General features: G+C 37.2%; 1 protein-coding gene and 2 pseudogenes across 1 annotated transcript; 2 read left to right on the top strand and 1 right to left on the bottom strand.

Annotated features, from left to right (window-relative positions):
* Nucleotides 1-14,641: 14,641 nt before the first annotated feature.
* Nucleotides 14,642-16,128, top strand: LOC113308323 (pyridoxal 5'-phosphate synthase subunit PDX1.3-like). Its single transcript, XM_026556800.1, has 2 exons — nucleotides 14,642-14,728; nucleotides 14,830-16,128. Exon 2 carries the CDS (start codon nucleotides 14,900-14,902, stop codon nucleotides 15,827-15,829), a length of 930 nt encoding a protein of 309 aa, XP_026412585.1. The 5' UTR covers nucleotides 14,642-14,728; nucleotides 14,830-14,899; the 3' UTR covers nucleotides 15,830-16,128.
* Nucleotides 16,129-17,846: 1,718 nt separating this feature from the next.
* Nucleotides 17,847-19,771, bottom strand: LOC113312505 (annotated as a pseudogene).
* Nucleotides 19,772-21,161: 1,390 nt separating this feature from the next.
* Nucleotides 21,162-23,345, top strand: LOC113308322 (annotated as a pseudogene).
* The last annotated feature ends 4,207 nt before the right edge of the window (nucleotides 23,346-27,552 follow it).

Raw genomic sequence — 27,552 nt, 5'->3', positions numbered from 1 at the left:
AATAAAATATTACAAAAATAAAAACCTTAATTACAGTTTCTAAAAAAATAAAATAAAATAATATACAAAATCTTCTTCTTCACTCCTTTTGGATTCCTTCTTTGTTTCCTTCTTTAGCTTCGCTTTTCTTTTCAGCACTTTCTCTCTTTTTCTTTAGCTCAGCTCCAAATCTGAAAGCAAACAAGAAATACCAAAACGCATAAAAAGAACAAAAATAATAAATAAATAAAAAAACACAACCTAAAAACAAATCTATACACAAGTCCGCGTCGGCGGCGCCAAAAATTAATGTAATTTTAGATAGTGGTAAAATAGGTTGTCGTTCACTCGGACTTGTTGAAAATGATTTTAGGATTTAACAAACTAAAATAAAAGAAAAATATATGTACAAAAAATTGTCACAGTATGAAGAGGGACCGGGACTCGGGATTCCAATGCTTTTCATGCTCATGGGGTTCATAAATTAATCCTAGACATTTATAGCTCAAAACAAAAGAATCAATAACTCTATTCTTTTCCAAAGTAGATTTCGTAAAACATCAATTGTAAATTACAAACATAGTGTATCTAAAACATCTAAGACTAAGCATACACTATCTAACAAGATAACAATTGATTAATAGAAATCATAAATCATTTAAAATTTGTGCAAAAAGTAAATAAGGAATTTATTAAATTACCCCAAGGATGAAATACAGCTTCCTCCGTCGTCCCAGTGATGGGTTCTAGCTCCACATGGTGAAAACACACTCAAAAAGATAACTCATAGCTCAAATGGTGTTTTTATTGGAAAAATAGTAGAAAACAGAGATTTGCAATGGTATAAAGGCGTTGCAAAATGAACTGTTACAAAGAACGATAAATGGGAAATGCCACTGTCACTGTAGAAAATACAACGATTCAGTCTGTGTCGTTGTCACTGTTGATGAACGACTGTTCTTACGCTCTGTTTCCTCCCCTAACTCTCCATCCCCCTTCATATGATCTCCAGAACTCTTTTTATACTCAACAGGCTGCGACAATCTCTGTATCTTCTCATAATAAATTCCGAGAATAATCTACTATCAATCACCTTTACTCTTCACTGTCAGTTACGGAAAGTCTTCTCTGCTGTCTAATGAATTGTCAATGCTCTCTCCACTGTTAAAGAATTAAATCCTCCGAAAAAATATTCTCCCCTTCAAAGCATATCCCCCAAATACAAGGAAAGAATATCCGATGCTCTAACTGCCCTGTTTGTCGAAGGAAACTTCCTTTTCTTATCAGTTCCACGCGCCTGCATCCTCTAAACACGCTGAGACATAATCTATGTTGTAGTAAAACTCCTTGAAGACACACACCAACCTCTGTGAATTACTCACAAAACACGGGAACGCACAACAGAATTCCGTGTCCCTGTTTTGCCGAGATATGAAGAAATCTGCCTCCCTTATCGTATCTGACCCATATACCAACCCTGTTTCGGTGAAACAGGTGGATATCAATCCAAACCCACGAAGAAATCGAACAGAAATCCCGTCAAAATTGTCTCCAAAAGTTCTGCAGGTGAAACACCATTTTCCCCGCCAAAAAGTTTGTACGTGAAGAAGAGATGCCCCTTAGCAGAGCAGGGGTGTGAATAGCAGATGGTGGTCTGGGGTGCAAATAGTAAAGAAGGTGCCCCTTAGTAACTGGGTGCCCCTTATCCAAACTGAGAGTCCTTTTAGCACTTGTCCTCCGGGGGTGCCCCGAACAACTTTTCGAGCCGAATTTCCCAAAAATGTTTATTTCCAAAAATACCTAAAAATACCTAAAAACACAATAATAAGGATGAAAACGAGTACTAACAATACGAAACATTTAGGACAAATAAGACACATAAATGCGTCTATCAGTAGCCTCTCAGCTGAGGCAACGACATATCTCATGAATACTGAGCAATTTCAGTAATTACTCCTATATAGAATCGAACGATTGGACGGCTCCTAGACAGCTTGCCTGCTAGTATAGAGCAATAATGTCTTCAGGATGTAACAATGTTTTCCATGACTATATAAAAGAAATATGATGCTTCAACAAGCTCATATGACTCGACTCTCAGATAATTAATACTCCTAGACAGCATGCATGCTAGTATAAAGCCATCAATTAATTATCTCTAATCCTTAAATTCATTAACTGAATATTCGGAAATATTCTATGTTCTTCATAATATTTCATTACTTCAATTCATGGTTTTTCCCAGCAGAATTCCATGGGTTAGTGATAAATATTCAACATATGGGCATCTAAGCCGTTATCGAGTAAGCCCCAACCAAAATGGTACAAGTATACTCAGCAATAATACACTAACGAGCACCTGAAAGCACGAACGAGCATTCCAAAATACTAAGGAACGATGAACCTATGCAAAATAAGAAGAAAAATAATAATAATAAAATATTAGCTAAGGCGCTAGGGGACTTGGCCCATCGGCCGGCCAGTCACGCCATGCCCAATCCCACGCCTAATTCTCAATTTTATTATATTTTTATTATTTTTCCTTGATCTCATGAAAATCCCTTCATTTGAACAAATATCCTTCATTTTAAGGAAACTTCTCAGTTTCATGGTGTTTCCTCCATATCAATAAAATAATAAAAAATTAGAAAAGGTGTCGCAGGACCAAGCTCTCTAGCCGGCCGGTCATGCCCTAGTTGTGGCCGGTCCCACACCTTGCATTCCTTATTATTTTATTATTATTATTTCCTTCATCCCATGAAATTCCTTGGTTTCATGATATTTCCTTCACATCAAGGAAAAGATATAAAATTAGGGAAGACTCACGGGACCGGGCCCTAGCCGGCCGACCATGCCCTAGCCGGCCCCGGTCCCACATGCCCCTTATTTTATTATTATTAATTATTATTGTTTCCTTCATCTCATGGAAACTCCTTCACTTTAAGGAAAACTCTTTTATTTCAACAAACTCCTTCATTTCATGGTATTTCCCTAAAATCATGAAAATAATATAAAATTAGGAAAAGTTCCATGGGAACGGGCTTATTGTCCGGATGGCCATGCCTTGGCCATAGCCGGTCCCACACTTCATGATTCCTTATTTTATTATTATTATTATTTCCATCATCTCATGGAAATTCCTTAACCTTATGAAACTCCTTAATTTCATGGTATTTACTTCACATCAAGGAAATTACATAAAATTGGAAAAGGTGTCACGGGACCGGGCTTGCTAGCCGGCCGGACACCTAGCCATGGACGGTCCCACACCTTGTAATCCCTTATTTTATTATTATTTCCATCATCTCATGAAAATTCCTCAGTTTCAGCAAAAACCCTGAATTCTTCATATTTTCTCAAATGAATGCTCAAATGCACGGCAGAAAATATCAAAATTCTCAGGACTGAGACACGAACACTTTGGTGACATGAGCATATTACCTTGACTGACCTTTGGCTTGCAAGAGGCCAGTCCCATACTTTTTGATCATTTGACCTAATTTGTTCACATTAGGTTCAAACTCTTCCAAACAATTTGGAATTTCATAAAACGAGCGTCAGTCGGTCCATGACCAACCAGGGCCGGTTTCATGACCCCTTGGTCGGTCCTTCATCTCTTCATAATTAATTAGGTTTTATCACCTAAGGTTCAGACGAACATTATTTCAATAAATGATTAAACCAGCATTTGATCATCTTTTCACCAACTGGTCTTCAAGAGACTTTGGTATTTTGCTCACTAGAGCATCTGGGCGTTACATGGTCGACTCATCATCCCATGTAGTCGGTCCCTCCTTCACTCCGTGGTTGATTTTCAATAAATCATCAATTGATCAGCAGTTGATCAAAATTAGGGTTTTCGAATCCAATGTTCATAATTCCAGATTCAAACGCTAATAATTTTACGTTGATCTCGTGATCAAAATTTTAATTAATTATACTCGGTTCAGTTGCCAGTATTCTAAATTAATATTTTATTTGGTTCTGTTACCAATAATTCATCAAATGAGCAACATTTTCTCAGACTAGGGAATATTGGTTCAACTATCAATATTCAACAATCCATCGAAATGAGCAATATTTTCTCACTTTAACTATCAACATTTACTCGAGAATTATACCTATGTCTCAACAGATATGTTCGATTCATGAGTCTTAGAACATTTCCAAATCACGTTCGACTCAGCAATACAAGGACTCATCGTCCCATGAAGTCAACAACTGACTAACTAAATACACGTCTGCCTTGCAGACCCACAATCACGAGACATCAATCGTGTTATATGGAGGGATATTAACTAGGGTTTTGGTCTAGCGGTCTACGGCACGTGTGTTCATACACACGATGAGAATGTGAGCAAGTCGTGCAATCAGTTGGAGGAGTTATCAAAGTAGTGGATGGAAAATCAGCCAAGTATCTGCACGATGAGCAACTACTTTTAACACGATTTCCACTTCCCCACTCTTTGACTCCAGCAACTGTCACACTTCATGGGATAAAGGTGTTTTACAATTCTAGCAATATAAATAAGTCTCTGAATCATGATTGAAACAACAGACAATTTTCGTAAAACAAGAGCACACAGACTCATCGTCTGAAAAAATTACTCTCAACAGAGCAAATTTAATCAATCAGAACTTATCTTATTTATTCACGCAGAATACACAACATACCTACAATTTCGATCACTATTGATCTCACACATTTCTCAACTTCCCTCCTACATATCGACCCATCCTCTCTTGTGACCGAATTGACTCTGGAACGACCATTGTCTTGGTTTAGGCCGGAGTCCTACAGAATGATCTCTCGAATTCAAAGCACTCCCTCTTGCAGTGCATCTGTGTGAGGTTAGACAGTTCGCTCGGTTCAAGGAGTTTCCTCCGCACGGTCGTCTCCTCAATTCCTTAAGAACCAGCAACTCGTTTTTCCCCATCTACAAAGTTGCTTTAGGTTTAAGCTAAGATAGCTTTGGAACCATGCAAACAATATCCACCGTTAGATGAATCTTTGAATATGATTTACATAATCAAGATATACACTATGGTTGGATGAATCGTAACCGAACCGTGTATAATACCACGCTCACGAATGGTTTGCCGAAGCTAGCCAACTGAACTATAAGATTGAGCATTTACATAAACACTTAAGACTCAACTCGAAACACAATCATGTGATCAAACATGTCTATGTTGTTTTCTAAATATAAATAGAGATTATTCAAATGCTAATTATCTCGAAGAAATAATTTTATGTGCATATGAATTTAATCGACATGGTAAGTAGACGTACAAATTACACGTACTTAACCCGTTCGTGAACAGTTATGTCACGATACGTGTACCAGTATGTAAACCTTAAGACATAACCGAGTTCCGGAGTTCACACAACTATTTCGGTATGCGTACTAGGATGAATACCATTTAAACATAACGAGTTCCAGAGTCCACAGATTTTTTGTGGTATGCATACTGGTATGGATACCATTTAAACATATCTACGTTCCGGAGTCCACATAATTTTTCTGGTACGTATACCGGTATGGACACCAAATCGATTCCGTAACCAACAATTCTTTTCTAGTATGCTTACAAGTTTGCGTACCTATACGGATTCACGAGTTCACAGATTTTTAAAAGTGTGCATACTAATATACGTACCAAAAATCTGTTTGTCGACATATAGTTACTCCGCTACGTGTACTGAGTACATGTATTACGACTTCAGACTTATAACAGTTTTCCCAGTTTGTAAGACTGATTTATATATATATATATATATATATATATTGTATTGTATCTGAATTAATAACAATTCTATATTTCTCTATAAATCGATTTGAAACATTCCCGAATAACATCAATGACACATATCACTGTTCCAGGCTATTTTTGTTTGATAATATTGAATCATGATTTTGATTGCGAACAATAAGTTGTTCTTAACCAAAATTCATCAAGTATGAAATGTTCATTAAGCTGAGTCATATTTCGAGGACTAATTACAATAACAATCTTGACTCGAAATTCTTGATATACTTATGATAGTCTTATTAGTTACGCGACAACGTCTCAAAGATAGAAAGGTGAATATAACTTGAGAAATAGGTGGTTTAGTCTTCACTTACTTTGCATTGATGAAGTTCTCCAAAAGCTGCGGTTGATCTTCGTCTTCAAACGGTAGAACACAATGATGACTGCCGTGATGTCCTTTTCTCAACTACATATTTTATCCTAATCCGAGACTTAACTAATTGTAGAATAGAAATCAAGATACAGTTTTGACAACTAAATTTGACAACAAGCTTCAGATAGCAACACTTGTGATTTCGACCAAGAAATGCTCTAACACTGAGGGTGGAGTAGCATAAATGCAAACGGAAAGTAAAGCCATTGGAAATAGAGTCGTTGGCGGATGGACTTCCACCGCCAACAACTCATGTTCTACCACTAGCGTTATATATTAACTCGGGCATCATAACATTCACCGCATAATTCTTATGCTATCGCTAATTACATTTTTTACATAGGCAAACCCGATCCTCCTACCCAATTGGATAAACAAAGTCCACAACAACTGCCCCTAAAAAAAGTCGATGGGTTCAACCACATGACACAAACATGAGATTTGATAAGAAAGCAGACAAAGATAAACTTTACTTTGTGCCTTTGGCATGGTCCACGTACAGACTCAATGCTCTACTTTAGTACTCCCTCCGTTCCTAAATAGATGACATATTTCAAGTTTGCACAATTCTTAAGACAAATAAGAGAGAGGAGTTTTTTTGAGTTTTTTTTTACATTTTTACCCTTATGTTCCACGGATATTCATAAACTTTACACCACTGAAAAGCATTTTAAAACACCTACATAACGAATATAAACGTGAAGCTAGTTCAGGATCAGTTAGCTATACTGAATACCAATAATGCTGACATGCATTTTCCTAGTATAAAAGAGCTTGAAGATATACTTAAATACTGGTATGATGCGCAACAAGAGTTCTATATGCAAAGGTCTAAGGAGAATATTCTTTCATATGATGATAAAAACAAGATGTATCTCCATGACAAAGTGAATTTTCGAAAGAGAAAAACTCAGATTGATTCTATTCAATCTGATATAGGTGTGTGGCTGACTGACAGAGACAACATTGCTAGTGAACTTAATAGACACTTTCGCAATATATGTCGTTCTAATAACCCTCCTAGTCATTATAGTTTGCTTGCTAATATTGTGTCATGTATTTATGTTGAAGATAATGATGCCCTTCTTAGTACACTATCTGCAAATGAGGTTAAACATAAAGTTTTCCAAATGAAACCTTGGACCTCTCCGGGTCCTGAAGGTTACCTGCCTGGGTTTTACCAGGAAATATGGGTTGTGGTTGGTCAAGACACTGTTAGGATAGTACAAGCTTTCTTTCATTCGAAACATCTCCAAAAACAGATGAATCATAACTTTATTTCCTTAATCCCTAAATCTAGTTGTCCCAAGCATGTATCTGATTTTAAACCTATAATCCTAAGTAATGTGTCTTATAAAATTATTAGTAAACTCGTGGATAATAGGCTTAAAAAGGTAATGGACAAGTTCATAAACCCTTATCAAGCATCTTTTTTTTTATCTTCAAGGCAGATAACTGATAATATAGTGGTTGCCCATGAACTAGTAGCTAGTATGAGAAAATGTAAAGCCAAAAAGAAAGGTCTTATGGCTATCAAGCTTGATATATCTAAGGCTTTTAATAGGATTGAGTGGGATTTCCTGATTGTTGTTCTTAGAAAGCTAGGTTTTCATGAAGATTGGTGTAAAATGATTTATGCTTGTGTGTCTATGGTTTCAACGTTTGTGATTTTGAATGGGTCTCCTGGTGAAGTGTTTTATCCTACAAGGGGTCTTATACAGGTAGACCCCTTGTCTCCCTATTTGTTTATTATTTGTATGGAAGCTTTCTCTAAGATTATCATTAATGTCGAGTCTTTAGGGGATATTCATGGAGTCAAGGTGACTAGAGACAGTCCAGCAATAAGTCACTTATTTTTTGCTGATGACTGTTTCATCTTCACGAAAGCTAGTTATAAGTGTGAAAAATATCTAGACAATGTCATTAAAGATTTTAGTAAGTATTCTAGATAGTCAATTAATTTTGATAAGTCTGGGATAACTTTTAGCCCTAAATTGGATAACTCGATTAAAATTTAGGTTGCAGACACACTGGAGATTAATATATTAGCCCTCCAAGACAAATGTCTTGGCGTTCCTCTGTTAATCCAAAGGAATAATATGGAAACTTTTGGGACCCTGCAAGATAAATTTCATCGTAGATTATCAACTTGGAAGGTAAACACCTTAATCAACCCCCATAGAATAGTTATGACAAAAGATGTATTAGGATCCTTAGCTTCTCACCACTTAGATATTTTTCATATGCCAAAAAGACTCACAAATAAGCTCGATAACGTTCAAAGGATTTTTTTTTGGAATAAAAAACAATCTGGTAGAAGTTTAGTTATTAAGGGATGGGATAATGTCACTATTGTTAGAGCATTTCTCGGTCGAACTCACAAGTGTTTCTATATCAAGCTTGTTGTCAAATTTAGTTGTAAAAACTATATATTGATTTCTAGTCTACAATTAGTTAAGTCTCGGTCTAGGATAGAGGTAGTTGAGAAACGAACCAGTCATCATTTGTGTTCTACCGTTTGAAGGAGAAAATCAACCGAAGCTTTTGGATAACTTTATCAAAAAAAGGTAAGTGAAAACTAAACCACCTATTTCTCAAGTTATATTCACCTTTTTATCCTCGAGTCGATTGTCGCATAACTAATTAGACTAGATTTCATAGACAAGAATTTCGAGTTGAGAACTAATTATTTAATTTATGAATTTCTCGAAATATTATGACTAAGCTTAATGAACATTTGTTCATACTTTATCAAATTCGGTGGAGAGTAATTTATTGTTCGGAACCAATTCTTGATTCAAGTTTATCATTCGAAAATAGCCTGGAACAGTGATATGCGTTATTGATGTTATTCAGGAATGTTTCGAATTAATTTAGAGAAATATATAACTACTATATTCGGAATACAAGACTTACCAGTCTTACAAACTGGGAAAACTGTTATATGTATGAAGTCGTATTACATGTACTCGTACACGTAGAGGGGTAGCTATATATCGACTTTCATATTTGTGTGATACGCATATTCGTATGCACATCACGGGAAAATCTGTTTGTTTCGTGAATCGCATAGGTATGTATTTTTTTTTATATAAACCATTTTGGAACTGTGGTAAGGGAAAAAAGTTAAGTATTCAAACCAGGATACGAACCAAAACAGTTATATGTTCTAGAACTAGTTTAGTACCAAACCCGTATGCAAACTGCAAAAGGTTCTGTGAACTCCGAAACCGGTAAAGGTCTTAAGTTTACAAACCGGTCCGTGAACTGAAAAAGTTCTGTCAACTTCGGAACTTAGTGTTGCACCTAAGTTTTGCAAACCGGTACGTGAACTGAAAAATTTCTGTCAACTCCGGAACTCGGTTTTTCTTGTAAATTTGCAAATCGGTCCGTGTAGCTTGACTCATCCGATTCACGAACTACTTAAGTAATTGTACTTTGTGTATTTACCAACTATGTCGATTGTGATTCAATTGCGATTTAATTATTTCTCTGAGATAATTTGTATTTGATCAATTCTCTAATTAACACTAGACTTATTTGATCACATGATTGTGACTCAAGATCAATGTCTTAGTGAACATGAAAATGAGTATTAAGCTTTTAAAGTTCAAATCGGCTAGTTTCGGATAACCATGTTGGACATAGTCTTTATACACGGTTCAATTACGGTTTACCTAACCATAGTGTATATCCTATATATTTTATTAAGATTCAAAGCTTTCATCTAACAGTGAATATTGTTTGCTTGGTTCCAAAGATATCTTAGCTTAAACCCAAAGCAACATTGGCTTTGAAGTCCATATAAGGGGAACTCTTGGAAACTTGGATCTTTGAATCCTGACACTACTTTTTGGTGTGTCCTAGTTGTAACTAGAGTTGTCCTCTTCAGAAACCCTTTTAGGATTTAACGACTATCAAAGACTTCATTGGGATTCGTGAAGCCAGGTCCAGTTATCTTTTATCTCGATTACTTGTGTATCATGATCTTGCTCGATTGTTGATTTATCACTTGAACAAGATGGATAGAAATCACAAAGTTCTCTTCGTCTCAAACTTTGTGATTCCACAAGTTTTATACTTGTGAGGTGAATAATAATCTAGGTTGCACTTTGGGTTGCATAAGTAGGATAACCAAACTTTTGTCAAGTCGCTATCGATTTCCATCACCTGGATCTTACGTTTGATCTGATCATCTGTTTCGATCATAAATCGAGAAATCAATCATATAGGATTAATATGTGGGAGGAAAATTTGGTTTAAAGTCTTCAATTGAGTTGAAGCAACTCTTAGTTGATGTGACGTCATCTAAGGGAATCATTTGCGTAGAGTCCTTCTGGGATTCAAGAGGCATAAGGAGCGCGACTGTACCTGAATAAGTGAGAGATTGAGTTCGGGCTCAACTACATTCCATATCGAAGTTAATTGGTAGTAGGATAGTGTCTGTAGAGGCTTAATACAGTTTGGTGTTCAATCAGGAGTCAGGACTAGGTCTCAGGTTTTTTCTGCATTTTGGGTTTCCTCGTGAACAAAATTTCTGGTGTCTGTGTTATTTCTTTTTCCGCATTATATTTTTTATCTTTATAATTGAAATATCACAGGTTGTGCATTGATCAATCACAGTAGATAAGTCACCTTGTTTGTTGGATATGACTTGATCGATCCTTGGATATTGGTCTATGGTACCGTCCAAGAACTCTCTTTGAGATTAGGTTCACGAATTCAATTATGTAAACGTTCTAATCACAAGAGAGATTGATATATAACTCTATACACTTTCCTTGATTGAGTTTTAAATCTCGGAGTTGTGTTGAGTTTGTCCATACAGATTGCCTACGAAAAAGTTGGTGGTGTATTTTGGTACCCCTAGTGTTTTCAACTATGCCTAAAGTCTTAGGTGATCTGAATATTAAGAAGACTGCTGATTTGAATGTAGCTCTCCTTGTCAAGCTTGTTTGGAGAATGTTATGTGAACCAGATGCTTTTTGGGTTAGGGTCTTGAAACATAAATATTTCCCAAATAGTCGTCCCATTGTTTATGCTAAAAAGTACGGCTCATGGGTCTGAAAGGAAATATATGATAGTTTACAAATCATTAAGGAGAACTATTGTTGGGAGGTTGGAAATGGAAAATCAATCTCAATTTGGGATCATAAATAAATTCCCAATAGATCTGATTTGGTGTCACCTAGGTTTAGATCTACTGACTTAAAGACTGTCGATCAACTAATCATACCGGAAACTAATACTTGGAACATAGAGATGTTAAAAGATTTGTTTGATTGTGAGACTGTTGATGAAATTTGTAAGATTAAAATTCCCATGAAAGTGATATATTAAGATGGACTCCCTCAAACAATGATATCTTCTCGGTGAAGACTGTCTATAGAACTATTAATAGTGCAGGTCACGATGCTAACCTAATTACTACTCAGTTGAATTTTCCTTGGATAAAATTTTGGAAGGCTCCTTTACCTCCGAATATTTTACACTTCCTATGGAAATGTGTTCATAATTGGCTACCTGTCATGGAAAGACTTGCTAGATTTTTTCCAAGTATAAACTCTTCTTGTCCGCTTTGTAATAATGATATTCAGTATGTTGATAATTTGTTGTTAAATTCTCATCTAACTAAGAAGGTGTGGATGGCAATGGATAGGTTTTTTGTAAGGAATATGGTAGGGCACTCTCTCAAGGATTGGATCTCAAGCTGGTTTACATCAAATAATATACATGATAGCTTCAAAATTGTTGCAGGATATACTCTTTGGAATATTTGGAAAGCAAGATGCTCATATGTATTTGAAAATACTCAATTCCAAGTGGATGATTGTAAGGATGGTTAATAAAGATATATTTGAATGTAATGACCATTTAAGAAAACACATAGTTGGGGACTTGCATGCTAGCAGAGTTAGAGAGCCAATCAGATTGAACCCTCCACAATCTGATTTTAAAAAAAATAATTTCGACGCAGCTTTCCAAAAAGAAAATAAAACTATGGAATCTGATCTGATTTTGATTGATGATGCAGAATCTTTATGTGGAGCATGGTGCATCCCAGGAGTAGCTGAAAATGAAGAACATTCAGAGGCTATTGTAACTTGAGAGGCAATCAAATGGGAAAAAAAACAACATTCAAAAGTTGCATTTGGAGGAAGACTGTCTGAATGTGTTCTGGCCATAAATGACAATCTAGGATCTGTTAGATAGATTCATAACCCGATAATCATGGATTGCAAGGAACTATTAGGAAGTTTCAGTAGTTCGGTCTGTGTTCATGTTCCTGGAGATACAAATGAAGTAACCAACTATTTGGGCTAAGAAAACTTGGACTAGTATTATTTCCTTGTTTTGGGGAAGTGATTCTCCTTTTTGCTTGACAACTCTCGTGAGAGAGAAACTGTTTGTATCATGATGTTAAGCTTAATGAATTATTTTTTTCTATTAAAAAACAAAATCAAACTATACATATTTCTTATACTAACAACAATGAATTAAAAATGTAATTTTAGAAATATACTCATGTTTAGTGATATCGGTCATCTATTAGTGGGACAAAACCCAAAACTGAATACGTCATCAATTCCAAGAAGGAGGAATGCTCTTTTGTTTAAGCTTTAATGAAAGCAGCTTTTGTAAGTAAGAGCTTGGTTTATTTCAGGCTTGTTTGGTTGAGAAATGGAACTGTTTTTATTTTTTATTTTTTACTCTAGTTGGCTAGACAAGGCACTCGGCAAGAATATCATGACCAGTTATTCCCACAGAAGTCAAAATGTCGACTAAAATTTCAGACTCGACTGACCAGTCCTAGCTTGAACAGTAGTTGCAACAATCTCAATAGGCTGTCCAACAATAATGTCATTTTAGAACACCTATCGGGCACTAGGGTGCACCATGAACTTGCTATTATAGAGATGTACACAAATAGATGTCAAATCTACCGGTTCAGGAATGCATGCTCATCGTTCTATTTTGCACTTAATAAATACGTGATAGCAAGACTTGCATCGTAAACAAGAACAAAAGCAGATAAGCATGTAATATCCGGGAACCATGACTGTATATTTTGTAATAAAAGTGTGTGATGTAGCACACTACAACGATGTCCAAATCTATCGAGCCCTCGATCGATAATTAATCACTGTAAACCTTTTGACTTATTCGCGAATTTTGAGTCAAAGATTGTGTTTATAGAAATTAAAACTCCATAATTAAATTCAAAGACCCCATTATAGAAAGACAAAAGTTCCACTTGTTGATCATCACGGACCTACCTAAATCAACTCACTTTTTTATGATGAAATATCTCTCTCAGAAAGAAAGAAAAAATTCTAAAGAAAAAGAATACGAAAACTTGGATGCACCTCCGCCTCTCTTAATGCAGATTGGGAACGTGCGGCGCTCTCACTAGCTCTGCTCGCCGCCTCATATTATTTTTCTATTTTAAAAAATTAAAAAGTTATTGGGCTGCATAAAGAATTGTATCAGCTACCCAAACCAATTAGTTAGGCCGTTAGGCCCTTCCTCTTCACCCCTTTAAACGTCCTTGAACCTATCGGCAATAGCAACGTACGTTTCTCAAGTTACTATTTGCACAATCAAAATGTACCGTATCAGTACCTTACCTGCGGATATACGTGTAAATCCCTGCACCGGTCTGGTACTTGTTTGGAAACTAACAAAGACATCAGTCAGGCAATTTTCCTGTGTTTGAAAGTGGGTCCCACTTACTTACCTCATCACTCATATTTTTGCTCCGATTAAGAAAAAACAGCCGTTATAAATTTCTTGCTGAAAATATCAATCAAAATCACGGCTAAGGATATGATGTGGTCGGGCCATATAAGTACGTGGTTCCTCCTGGTTTTGTCACACCTATTACAACTAAAAACTTGTCCTCCAAATTTCCGTCAATATTTCACTTTTTGAGAAAAAATAGGAAATTAAAAAAAAAATTAGTTACACTCTCTGGTATTTAATTATTTTAAGATTTTATTTTTTTCTTTATGATAGGTGTCACAAAACCAAAAAGGGATCCCATACTTGAGACGCACCCCAAAATCACCAAATTACAGCCAGGATTTGATGATGCTGAACAACATAAATGGTAACTCTCCGATGAGAAAATTAATAAAGAAAATCAAAAGATCCCGTTTCAGTAGAAATTTCAGTAAATGTGCAATAACTATTGAAACATTGAATATACCTTGAATATATACACCTACAGAAAAAAAAGGTCAGAAATTAAAAAAAAAACTCTTATCTAGAACTGAGCAGAGGCACTGAAATTAACTTTACCTACAACCCCAACATCAAAACATTGAACTTAGTATTACCATATCCAATAACAATTTCAGGGACCCACACTGGGACCGCAAGTACACACGTGTCGGTATCTTACATGTCTGTATATCAGATACTTGATGAGTTTAATACAGTGAAGTTTTCCTGTTTATATAAACAAAGGAACCGCTCAAAACCCTTCTCTATTTATCTCCCAAATTTCCTCCCCATCTCTCGCCATTCTCTATCTTTTCCTCCTCCTCATATCTTCTCTCTGTAAGTATTCATTTCTAGGGTTTCAGATTTTTGATTTCTCATAATCATATCTGCAATTTCATTTTGATTCTGATTTTGATTTTGAATTTGAATTTTTTCAGGATTTCTAGAGGATTTTGATAAGGAACACAAAAAAAATCTTGTTTTTTCAGAAGGAAAAATAAGAAGGCCATGGCAGGAAGTGGTGTAGTAACAGTATATGGAAATGGAGCAATAACAGAGGCAAAAACCTCACCATTCTCTGTTAAAGTAGGATTAGCACAGATGCTTAGAGGAGGAGTAATCATGGATGTTGTTAATGCAGAACAAGCCAGAATCGCTGAAGAAGCAGGTGCTTGTGCTGTCATGGCATTAGAACGTGTACCAGCAGATATCCGTGCTCAAGGTGGTGTTGCTCGTATGAGTGATCCACAGATGATTAAAGAAATCAAACAGGCTGTTACTATTCCTGTCATGGCTAAAGCCAGAATTGGTCATTTTGTTGAAGCTCAGATTCTTGAAGCGATTGGTGTCGATTATATCGATGAGAGTGAGGTTTTGACCCTTGCTGATGAAGAACATCATATTAATAAGCATAATTTCAGGATTCCATTTGTTTGTGGTTGTCGTAATTTGGGAGAAGCCTTAAGGAGGATTCGAGAAGGTGCGGCTATGATTCGAACAAAAGGTGAAGCTGGAACTGGTAATGTTGTTGAAGCTGTTAGGCATGTGAGGTCTGTAATGGGTGATATTAGGCTTTTGCGTAATATGGATGATGATGAGGTGTTTTCATTTGCAAAGAAAATTGCTGCTCCTTATGATTTAGTTATGCAGACTAAACAACTTGGTAGACTTCCTGTGGTTCAATTTGCTGCTGGTGGTGTTGCTACTCCTGCTGATGCTGCTTTGATGATGCAATTGGGCTGTGATGGTGTTTTCGTTGGTTCTGGTGTTTTTAAGAGTGGTGATCCTGCTTGTCGTGCGAGGGCTATTGTGCAAGCTGTGACCCATTACAGTGATCCTGATATTCTTGCTGATGTTAGCTCTGGTTTGGGTGAAGCTATGGTTGGAATTAACCTTAATGATAGTAAGGTTGAAAGATTTGCTGCTCGGTCTGAATGAATAATCGAAGGCTTGCACTGGAGGTGAGAATTAGACATCATTTCCTTGCTGTTCCTTGGTTATTCAGGAAAAAAATAATCATATATGAATGTTTTGTTTTTTATTTGTTCCAATGTGTCTGGTAGATATAGATAGTCGTGGGGATCTTTTAAAATGTTAGGTGTTCTAGTTTTGTTTCTCTTCTGTATAACTGAAGAAGAAAGGTTGTTGTTTTTAAGAATCTTATGGAATGATGTTTGGTTCAGATATATTCTATTGAATATTCCCTAATAATGCAATATATTGTCGCAATTGAAAGATGGATTGGATGGATAAACATCTGTTGTTGTGGATACTAGGATTTTGTTGTATGCTAGATAAGTGTGCGAACATGAATTCTTAGTCTCTGCTTCATCGGAATATTTGTGTTGTTAGCTCTCTTGGCGAATTAAACATAACTGTGCTGTTGTTTGGATATATGTACCACCATTTCTTCTTAGTTTTCTTGTTTAGTTGTTTTGTATGGGCAGAGTATTGACTCATAGCCTCTTTAAGTTCATGTTAGTATCGTGGTTTAAAATTAGTTGAAAATTGTTAACCGTAAGTTCCTCGATTGTAGTCAGATTATGAGATTACCCTTTCCAAAATTTTAAAATAGGCCTCTATTTGTTGCTGCGTTCTTAGATCAAGCGATCTCCTTGGCAAATTTGGAGTTTAGAGTCCTACTTCATAACTTCAATTTTGTTCTAGACTATAGAGTTGCCTTCATTATTGACCTCTACGAAGTGGTTGAGTTAATGGTTTAGCTTAGTTGTCGTCATCAATGTGTTCAGTGGAAATGTCATCATTTCTGAACTCGTGATAGTCATATATAACCACAATGGTGGACCTATGTTGCTTTTCTGAATGTTTCTGAGCTGATTTTGACCACTTAAGTAGTGTTGACACAGCAGTCCGCAGCTTTTGTTTGTGACTTTGAATGACTTAAGTAGTGTTGACAACAGCACTCCCAGCTTTTGTTATACCAAATATCAATTAGGTCCTGGGCCAAGAGGGGATTTTCCGTCTCATTTAGTTGTGGAACTGTGAGCTTGAAATTGTATGATGTATTTAGTTCCCTGGTCTTGGCATTATGATTTCAGACTGTAACCTTGTTCCTGACCCCTGACATGTGTTTTATGTCCCTTGAAAATGGAGAATAAAGGAAATTTGTAGGCTGGAAAGGTAATAGAGTTTGCGAGTTGAACATGTTATGTTTTGCAGTAGAGTTTCAATGATCTTGAGCCTGCATTGTCTCCATTGCTATTTTTCTATGATTTTGTGCCTGCCTTGTTTCTATTGGTACTGTCAGTGGTTCTATCTATTTCTCTTTCTTTTGGGTCTTTAGGCCTCCCACTTTGAAGGGTCAAGAGCTTTGAGCCTTGGAAATTCATTTACTCCTGGTGATTGCTTTCCATTTTTCATCCATTATTACTGGTGAAGGAGCTCTAATGTGAGTTAAGAGGACCCCTTGAGCATCTAAAATAGAGCAAGAAAAAGGTACTATTCTGCATAAAATTTCTCTTGAAACCTTTTGATTCTTCACCACTGACTTTGGGGAGAATACCGTCATGAGATAGAAATAATATTTCTGTGTGAGAATCATACTGCTAGCTTTCTACTGTAATTTTTCAGTGTAGGAAGACTGACTTCCAGGTTCACCAAGGTTGGGAAAATGCTGGAAACCTAGTAGGTGGTGCCCGGCAGCGTTAGGCTGCTAGCGGTAACACACCAGCATAGGAGTAGTCCATATGCCTCATTTGGGTTTTCCCATTTAGGAGCAAGTCCATGCCTTATTTGGACTTTCCCAGTTAAAGGGTTATAATTCCGTGCAACCTAGCAAGGTATATACAGAGACAATTATTCATTAACCATTTATGTAATTCAAAGATGTTGAAAACCAGGAAGTTGGTAAAATTTATATTTTCACATTGTGAATTTTATGGCCAGCATGTGAACTGGCACACATAAAATCTCTGTCTAGACAAAAAAAACCAACCTAGCTTCTCTTGTTCTTGCTCCCAAACAGTAAGCAGACGTACCACAGAATTCTAAAGAAGAAACCCCAAGCCACAGTGACCAGAATGCATTCCCACTTATTTAGATCGGTCAAGCCTTGATCTCTCAATATATCAGCACCCTTTGTGAAGCAAGTAGTGGCGGTTAGTTTCATCCCTGAAGCAAAGAAATGAAATGTAACCAAATCCAATATGATGGAATTCTGTCTCTACTGAAAAAATCCAGAGAACAGAAGGTATAAACCTAAAACTGCCAAATTTATAGCATAACCCACCATGGCGTGTGGAACAACTCCAGTTAAGAAACTGATAAAAGAGCTCCCTGCCCAAAATGAACTGAAAATTGTAATGAAAAAGAAAACGAATCCATGAATTCCACCAGATAGACCTACTGCCCAAAATGTTGTTGTTGCTAAAGCAATGGAGAGTATGGCCATTGAAGGTATGGTTACGATCGTATTTGATACAACATAAGAGGAGCAGCGATACGTGTTATAAGCTGCTTCTCGAATATAGATATACCGGTGTTGGAGGTATACAGGGATAACGTCTGCACAAATGTAGAAGCAGGAAGCCAATGTGAGAATGTAGAAAGCCCATCGTTCTTGTATACTTCTTGGTGAATTATCTAGTTGCCAGAATATGGTGGCTAAGGTGAAACCTGTAAGTAGAATCCCCCCTAGCCGCATGCCAAATACTTCAGGTTGTCGACTTGAATTCTTTATCGATCTTTTTGCTAAGAAAATGATTTCGGTCCAGAAAGGGTTTGCAAAAGTTGACATGCCGGTAGATATAGAGCTGACATCATAGTTATCAGTTGTTGCTGCAGAGGCTAGTTTTCGTGTTGTTACACAAGCACTCATGGCATCTCTTAGGGATAGACTAAATCCTTCAGATGACGCACACTTCATATCCTTCAGCCATGATCTGTTAAATTCAACTAAACTCTTCACCCCACCGGGTGAACCTTCTAGTTCACGGATCAAATCAAGCACAAACTCAGCCTTGTTCTCATTTTGGTGAATTGGGTGACCGAATTCAGAGAAAAAATAACTGAGATTTGCTGGTGAGCCAGAATAAACAGCCTCTCCATATGACAAGAAGATCAAATGGTTGAGTAGACCAAGAATTCTGTAACTAGGCTGGTGAACCGACATAATAACTATGCTCCCGCTTTGAGCGATTTGTTGCAAAACCATAACCACCTGGAAAGCACTGGTAGAATCGAGCCCTGATGTTGGTTCGTCAAGAAACAATATTACCGGGCTGTGAATTATGCCAATTCCTATTGAAACACGGCGGCGCTCACCACCGGAAATTCCTCTGTGGCCTTCGTCTCCAATCATGGTCTTCGCTGCATTTTGGAGCCCCAGCTGATCAATCACAGCCTGAACCCGTGCACTTTTTCCTTGTATCGAGAGAGAACAAGGCAGTCTGAAGTCAGCCGAGAACATTAAGGTTTCTTCAACTGTTAACATAGGGAAGAGAAGATCGTCTTGCATCACATAAGCAGAAAGCGTTTTCAAAATCCGGGACTCCAAAATCTCACCATTTAAAGTCACAGATCCTTTCAAGCTTCCTTTAGAAACTCTATTTGCAAGTGCATCAATCAAGGTCGATTTCCCTGAACCACTTGCACCAAGAATAGCCAAGATCTCACCTTCTCTAGCTTCGCCCGAGATGTCATTTAACAGAACCTTCTGGTTTAAGCCAGAAGATTTAGTACGCGCCCCAGCGATATAAGTTGGATTTGTTCGTTTTCGATTTATTTTGACACTGTAGGTTAAATTACGGAATGAGAGAAGAAAAGTTGGAAGAGCAGATGTTGGTTAACTCCATATATTCCGACAACTTAGTCTCACCACCTGAGCTGAGTGTGGTTGGTAGTAACATTAACCAGCTCCATGATCACTTATTAATGTTCTTTTGTTGCAATTCACTATTAGAAATACTAAAACAGTCCTTTCCAGACAACCTGTTCTGGAATAACAGGGTAGCCATGTAACATCTTGTTTGTTTGCAGCTGACTCGGCGTCTGGATTTGAGTCAACCTCTGACTCGGGCCGAGTCAGCAGTCAGACCGTTTGTTTTGCATTTTGAGTCAAATCTGGCTCGATCTATGACTCAGACATAACTCCTGATTCGGACTCATTTAAGTCAGGTAACAAAATACCCCTGACTCACGAGACCAAACCACTGACTCACGTTTTTTGAGTCAGATGAGTCAGATCTGACTCAAAACAAACATATTGAGTCAGATCCAGATGAGTCAGGTGATTTCACTCAGATCCAGACGACTCAGATGAGTCAGAAGTAAACAAACATAGTGTGTCGCGCAACATGAAGCACGTCGATAAACATGATTATCGATACATGTTCACATACAACTGTCACATATTTCTCTGATCATTTATTCATTTTAATAGATGATCAAATCGGGATCTGAACTAGACATGTTCAAAAAGGGACAGTTTCCGCGAAATAGGACTGTCATGGGCGCGCTGGACCATTTTAGCTTAGTGCAACAACTCATCAAAGAAATCTTCATCGGTGCGGCTACGATGTGGTTGGGTCACATATTTCAAGTATGTGGTCCCTCTTTAAATGATGACAGTCTGATAAAGTAGGAAAAAGTTTGAAAAACTGTTTTATTACCTAACTGTTTATCCTTTTTTTCTTCCAATTTCCTACTTTTTCTCAAAAAGTGGAGCAGTTACGGGGATTTAGAGGGGCAGATTTTTTAGTTAAATAAGTGTCAGAAAATAAAGAGAGACCACGTACAAAATGTACGTGACCCGACCACATCGTAGCCGGTGCGAATCTTCATACGGATCATACCACACCTTCCTCTCTTAATATCTCTATCGAACCACAAGCAGCTATCTTCCTCGCTGTCTTCTGGTATGTTTCTGCGAAGGTCTTTGTCATAATTCGATCGTGAATCATCGTTGAGTTATTTCGACCAATGAGTGGAATTTTTTTTATAAAACAATTCTTGCCAAATAAAATGGGACAGAGGAAAAGGGAAGTGACACTTAATACGATACACAGTGGAATTTCAACCAAACCCTCCGGTGATAATTTTGATATACTCTAATTGAAGTATTACATACTAGTGACATTAATATAATGAGGGTTCTTATGCACCAAAACCGTAGCGCCATTACTTGTTTTTCCCTCATTAACATGTAATACAGTTGGAATCATTGTTCTTTCTGAAGTTGCTGGTGATCTTTCTGTATACTGATACAGAGTTTCAGTTGACTCCCAAGAGAAGAACCTACATGGGTTTCGTGCCAGGAGGTGAGCAAAAATGGAGTACCCGGAGAATCTTACCGATAATACTACTACAACCACCAATTCTGAAACATCACCCATACTCCATGATGATATATTGAATCGTGTGGAATGCGTGAATAACGTGGAAGGAAGTGATCACCAGGCTCCGGATCAACAGAAAGTTATCGAGTTAGGTGACATGGATGACCTGATTCCAAAACCTGCTCTTTTTGTTCTCTCATTTAATAATCTGGTATACACAGTGGAGTCGCGTCGTAAGACAACATCTCCGGTGGTTGCACCGAATGTGGTGAATATGGTTGAGACTGCAGAGACTAGTAGTAGGTTTTCGAGCACAAAGGTTTATTGAATGATATCTCCGGTGCAGCTACAGAGGGTGAAATTTTTGCCGTTCTTGGTGCTAGTGGTTCTGGAAAATCTACATTGATTGATGCACTTGCAGGTAGGATCGACAAAAGAAGCTTGAAGGGGTCAGTTATGCTGAAGCTCTTAATACTCGGCTTCTGAAATTGCTGTCGGCTTATGTGATGCAAGACGATCTACTGTTCCCAATGTTGACAGTTGAAGAGACGCTCATGTTCTCAGCCGAGTTAAGATTGCCTTGTTTGCTTTCAAAGTCAAAGAAAGAGGCAAGAGTTCAAGCTCTAATTGATCAGTTGGGGCTTCAAAATGCAGCTAAGACGATTATAGGAGATGAAAGTCACAGAGGTGTATCTGGTGGTGAACGCCTTCGTGTTTCAATAGGAATCAACATAATTCATGATCCAGTCTTATTATTTCTCGACGAGCCAACCTCGGGCCTCGATTCGTCTAGTGCTTTCACGGTGGTGAAGACCCTTCAACGAATTGCTCAAAGTGGAAGTATAGTTATCATGTCAATTCACCAACCTACTTACAGAATCCTTGGCCTACTCGACCGTCTGACTTTCCTCTCGCGCGGACAAATAGTTTACTCTGGCATGCCCACAGATCTGTCCCGTTTCTTCTCTGAATTAGGCCATCCGATCTCTGAAAATGAGAACCCAACTGAGTTTGCTCTCGATCTAATCAACGAATACGAAGGGTCCGAAGGGGGAACAAAGTGCTTAATTGAGCTCTACAAGTCATGGCAGAACGCGAAGTATCCTGGGAACTCAGACTCTGGTAAATGTTCTCTATCACTGAAAGATGCCATTCGCACTAGTATATCTAGGGGGAAATTGGCATCTACTTCAGCTTATAACCATTCTAGTCAGACATCCGCAAATTCATTTTGGGTCGAATTTTTGGTGCTAACAAAACGATCGATGAAAAACATAAGTCGAATGCGGGAAGTGTTTATAGCACGATTAGTGCCAATGATAGTCACATGTCTAGTCATCGCCTCCATTTACTGGCAACTTGATATTTCACCAAAAGGTGCACAAGAGCGATTAGGGTGTTTCGGTTTCTTAATCGTCATAGCTTATTTCAGCTGTGGAGATGCTCTCCCTCTTCTCTTCCAGGAACGATGCATCTTATGTCGAGAAACCGCTTATAATGCGTATCGTTATTCTTCATATGTTTTGTCTAAAACAGTTACAGAAATGCCTTCACTGATCATCCTCTCTTTAGCCATCACAATAACAACATTCTGGGCAGTTGGTTTAGCTGGTGGTTTTCAGGGGTACTTGTTCTTCTTTGTTACAGTCTTGGCGTCATTTTGGGCTGGGAGTTCTCTCATGGCTTTCATCTCTGCAGTAGTCCCTCATATTATGATGGGTTACATAATCGTCTTACTTTCACTAGGTTTCTTCTTTCTCTTCAGCGGGGTTTTCATCAACCAAGATAGAATTCCATGGTACTGGATTTGGTTACACTACTTATCGTTATTGAAGTATCCATTTGAAGGAGTTATGCAGAACGAATTCGACCATCCGCTTAAATGTTTCGTCAGAGGTGTTCAGATATTTGATAGAACACCTTTGGCAGGAATTCATTCTGATACGAAACTTAAGTTTTTAAAGATGTTGAGTGATGCTTCCGGAATGAACGTGAATTCAGAAACTTGCATAACAACAGGAGTAGATATACTGAGAGAGAGTGGTTTTACTGCTCTGAACAAGTGGTCTTGCTTGTGGATCACTGTGGCTTGGGGTTTCTTTTTCAGAATTCTCTTCTACGTATCTTTAGTATTTGGCAATAAAAATAAGAGAAGGTAGGAACAAGAATAGCAAAAACAAATACAGATCATAAATGATGGCCGGCGGGGGGTACAATTTAATTAGTGGAACAATTATCAATGTGAATGCATTTCTCAAAGTTCGGCTTATTTTTATTTTTTTTATTGCTAATATCAAGCCAGTGGAAGTATTTAAATAGAGATGACATAGTGGTAGTCGATAAGATTATTTCCTCTAATTTGACTGCAACAAAGTATTTAAGCTGACGTTTGGGGAAGGATGGAGTGGTTAAGACTTGAGAGTTAAGAGAGGTATCTTGCAAAAGACCGGAAAGAAGAAAAAGCTTTCTGCCCTGGTTCATTATGTGTCCAACGCGTGTGGTAAATATAGGATGGTGGACTCTGCTGCACTCATTCTTTCCACACTACTTTTGCAAAATTGTTTGCAAGTTCTGAAATACTATTGATTTGGAAAAAAAAGTTTCTTTCTTTCAATTTGTTTTGGATTACTGTAGTTGGTTACCAATATGGATCAAAAAATCAAATTCTCATCAGGTTTGGACTGGTGGGGGCTAATTGGTTCCCATAAAGAAAGCACAAATTCTCAAGGTCTGGTCATCATTTGTCAAGGAGCACAGTATTATTTTTGACCAACTAATTATCAAAATCTTACACTCTATCGGTTCCAAATTAGATAACCTAGTTGTAGTTTCCACAATTCGTAGGGCAAAAAGGAGAGAAGAAAAATTTTAAGTATTTTTTACAACTATATCCTTATCGATGATTACTAGTAAAATCTAGAAATGATTTATCTCTCAAACTGTACAACAGATATTCGTAAACTTTATAGAATTGGAAAGCATTTTAAAACATTTATGTAAAGAATATAAACATGGCTATCAAATTATACATATTTCTTATACTAATAATAATCAATTAAAGAGGTAATGTGAGATGCTCAAATGAATTCCTCACGAGTCTTTTGGTTTATGTGTTTGCTCGTCACTGCTTGGCCTAAGCTTAGCATGGTCGTAATTAATTTGTTCATGTACTTTTTGACTTCATGCGTCTAAAAAACATAATAACTTTTTTTTTATTCTTATTAATGGAGAAGCTACTAACATATTCAAGTTATCACCTTTTCTATTTTTAACGGTTGTTGAAATTCTTTCTTAATTCGATGTTTAAAAGAGTTGCCTCAATAATGTGATATCTGGTTTTAAAGTCCGACCAGATGGAACTAGTATTCATCACTTGTAATTTGCAGATGATCTAATTGTGTTCTTGGATGATCCTGTGGAGCAAGAAAGTAATTTCAAGAGTATCTTTTTTTGCTTTTGAACTTGTTGCATAAGTACAAAAGTAAACTTCAATTGTGGAAATTGACACTAAGCATAATAGTTTTCTTTGTGATGAATGTTTTGGTTATGAACTTGCTCTAGTGCCCATTAACTATCTAAGAATTCCATTAGAATGTAAATCTAAGAGCAAGCCTGCTTGGTGATCAGTAAATATTACTTTGAAGTTCTTTACTGCACAAATATGGATTAAAATACAGTTTTAAGAACAAGTTCGTTCTTCGGGTGGCTGATAGAGCTGGGTGGAGAGGGGAGACCAGTTATCAGGTCAGAGTGACGCCTGGCCCGTAATCCATGGGTTGTTAAGGATTTTCGATTACTTATATAAATAGGGGGGTTTTAATTGTGACTAAAGTTAACTGTATTAAAAAATACATATTAATACGAATTATCAGAAATAAATAAAGTTGTGAAAGGTTTCATCTTTTCATCTTCCAACATGTTATCAACTGAATCATACTTAACATCAATTTTCTCTATATATATCAATAAACCTGAAGCTTCATATAGTAGGCTTACTCTGGTAAAACTCCTTATATCATCAAAGGTGCAAGAGTTGTACTTTGAATCATTATCAATAAATAAATTGACACAAGAGTGAGACAAGTTTAACTCAATGAAATAATTATCCTTGTGAATTGAGGTTATTTTGGCAATCACATGCAAGAGTCGCACGTAATTGACCTAGCTTACAACTTCTACATGTGATTGCATAGTAACTGTTAAACACTATTCGGTCGAAAAATATTCACTTAGGTTGAAGAAACTCTTAGACGTAAAGGACATCAGCTAAGGGAATCAATTTCGTAGAGCCTTACAAGGTTTAAGAGACGCGGGAAGAACGACCGCAGCTGAATTGATTAGAGGGTTAATTTGGTTTCAACTACATTCCAGTCAGAAGTATGATCATTGGCTAGTGTTTGTAGTGGCTTGATATACTTCTAGGGGTTTAATTTTTAGTTTTTAGGCTTTGGGCTTTTATTTATCTGCCTCAATCATGAAAAGTTTGCTAAAGGGTTGGACCATGATTCTCAATGGAGAAAAATCTACTACTGCAGCAACAAGAAGAACATCAACCTCATCATCGGAAACAAAGACGTCAACATCAACAACAAGATCAAGAACATCATCAACTTCATCATCTCTAGAAACCGTTACCAAAAATCCAATGTCGATCCGACGTGATTTAGCCAGATTTTTTTTTTTTTGAGGAGAAAGGTTAAGTCGTATTAAAATAAAAATGTAATAAGGCAAAGCTTCTCCCATTTTTACAGAGTGTATGAACTATTACATTCTGTCAATGACTACCTTACAGTGGGTTATCAAATCTCTAAAGGTTAAAAATTTGAACCATTGTTGCTTATTTCCCCAAGTGTAGATCAAAAGTTTAACCTCATTGATGATTTCCTCCTATGTAATTGGTCCCTTATTTTCCATGACACGTCTATTGTGTTCATTCCATAATGCCCAAGAGATCACAAAAATTATAAGTGGCCAAATTCTTCTTCCCCTGTTCCTGTCTTAAATTTCCACGCTTCTAATTGCTTAGAAATGGTTTCTCCTTAAGCCCATCTGACATTAAATCCCCAAAGAAAATAGTTCCAAACCTTGTGTGAGAATACACAATGAATCAGCAGATGGTTCACAGATTCATGATGAGCATTGCAAAGAGTACAACTAGCGTTTTGTATCTGACAGCCTCTTCTCAACAGATTGTCCTTTGTTAGTATTGCATTTTGTGCAGCTGACCACATTAAAAAATTACACTTTTATAAAGGGAATGTTGAGTCCAGATACAAGAAACATGAACTGGATTGCTATCGACTAATTTAGCTAAATTTAAAAGACCAATATTCATGTTATTTTGAAACCTTTAGTTATTGGTACTCTGATAATCTTAGTTGTTTTAACTTCGATTCACTTTCCTTAGCAAAACTCGGATTGGATCTATCCAAGATTTCATTGTTGCTATGTGCAGTGATGCACTCTAGGCTTGTTTGGTGTCACAGATTCGCACAACCCAAATGCAATACCAACCTTGACAATGACAATTATGCTCCACAGCACAATTTCAGCCAACTCGCACTTAGCCAATACTTCAACTTCTTGATTAAATCTCTATTCAACCCATACTAAATAGAGGTTCTGATCACAAATCTTTCAAGCTTTCAATCAAATACACACACTCCGTTTTGATGCATAAACAGTAAGCCAAACAAAGGGACAAATGCACCAACAGAACTTAGCTTTAAACCAGGTCGTATCTTTTTATTTATTGCACACTTAGGGTTACACACTCTTCTTGTTCCGGATTACCCAATCCGTTCACAAGATCAGGCTTTTATATCCTTACAAAAGCTATATACAAGTAACTGTCAGGTAGTTACAAATTTACTTTATAAGGCAGTTGGCTAACTGTGCCAACTTGCCTAACCGCTCCCCTAAAGCCAAACATGCCCTTCCTATCCTTTAAGAAAGCATAAAGCAAAACAACTTCCGTGTAACCAACTTGAAACCGTCAAGGCCATGTGTCCGGCACATGTCATCCAGCCTTGTTGCACAATGATTGCGTTTGCCAGCCAAAGTCCCGTAATCATTGCTGAGCATCATTCTCCCAATGATGCAAGTGTGCTAACGCAAGTCTTGCTTGCATGCATGCACGCCTTATGCATACAGTTTATATGCCAAACTCATGTGGCATCTCTTGATGCTAACCTCGCATTGTTGGCCATATCCATACCCTGTTTGGCACATATCATCGTCTAGCTGCAACTCAGACATGCGTCCCGCGTATTTGACCTTGGCCAAGTTACTGATAAAGCGCTGTTGTGCATTTTAACTTGGCCACTTGACAACCATGTCATATTTGGCCACCTAGTTTGTTCCTGC

This window comes from Papaver somniferum, chromosome 9, assembly GCF_003573695.1.
Source record: "Papaver somniferum cultivar HN1 chromosome 9, ASM357369v1, whole genome shotgun sequence".
In the NCBI taxonomy this organism is placed as follows: domain Eukaryota; kingdom Viridiplantae; phylum Streptophyta; class Magnoliopsida; order Ranunculales; family Papaveraceae; genus Papaver; species Papaver somniferum.
This window is presented reverse-complemented; position numbering and strand designations above follow the sequence as displayed.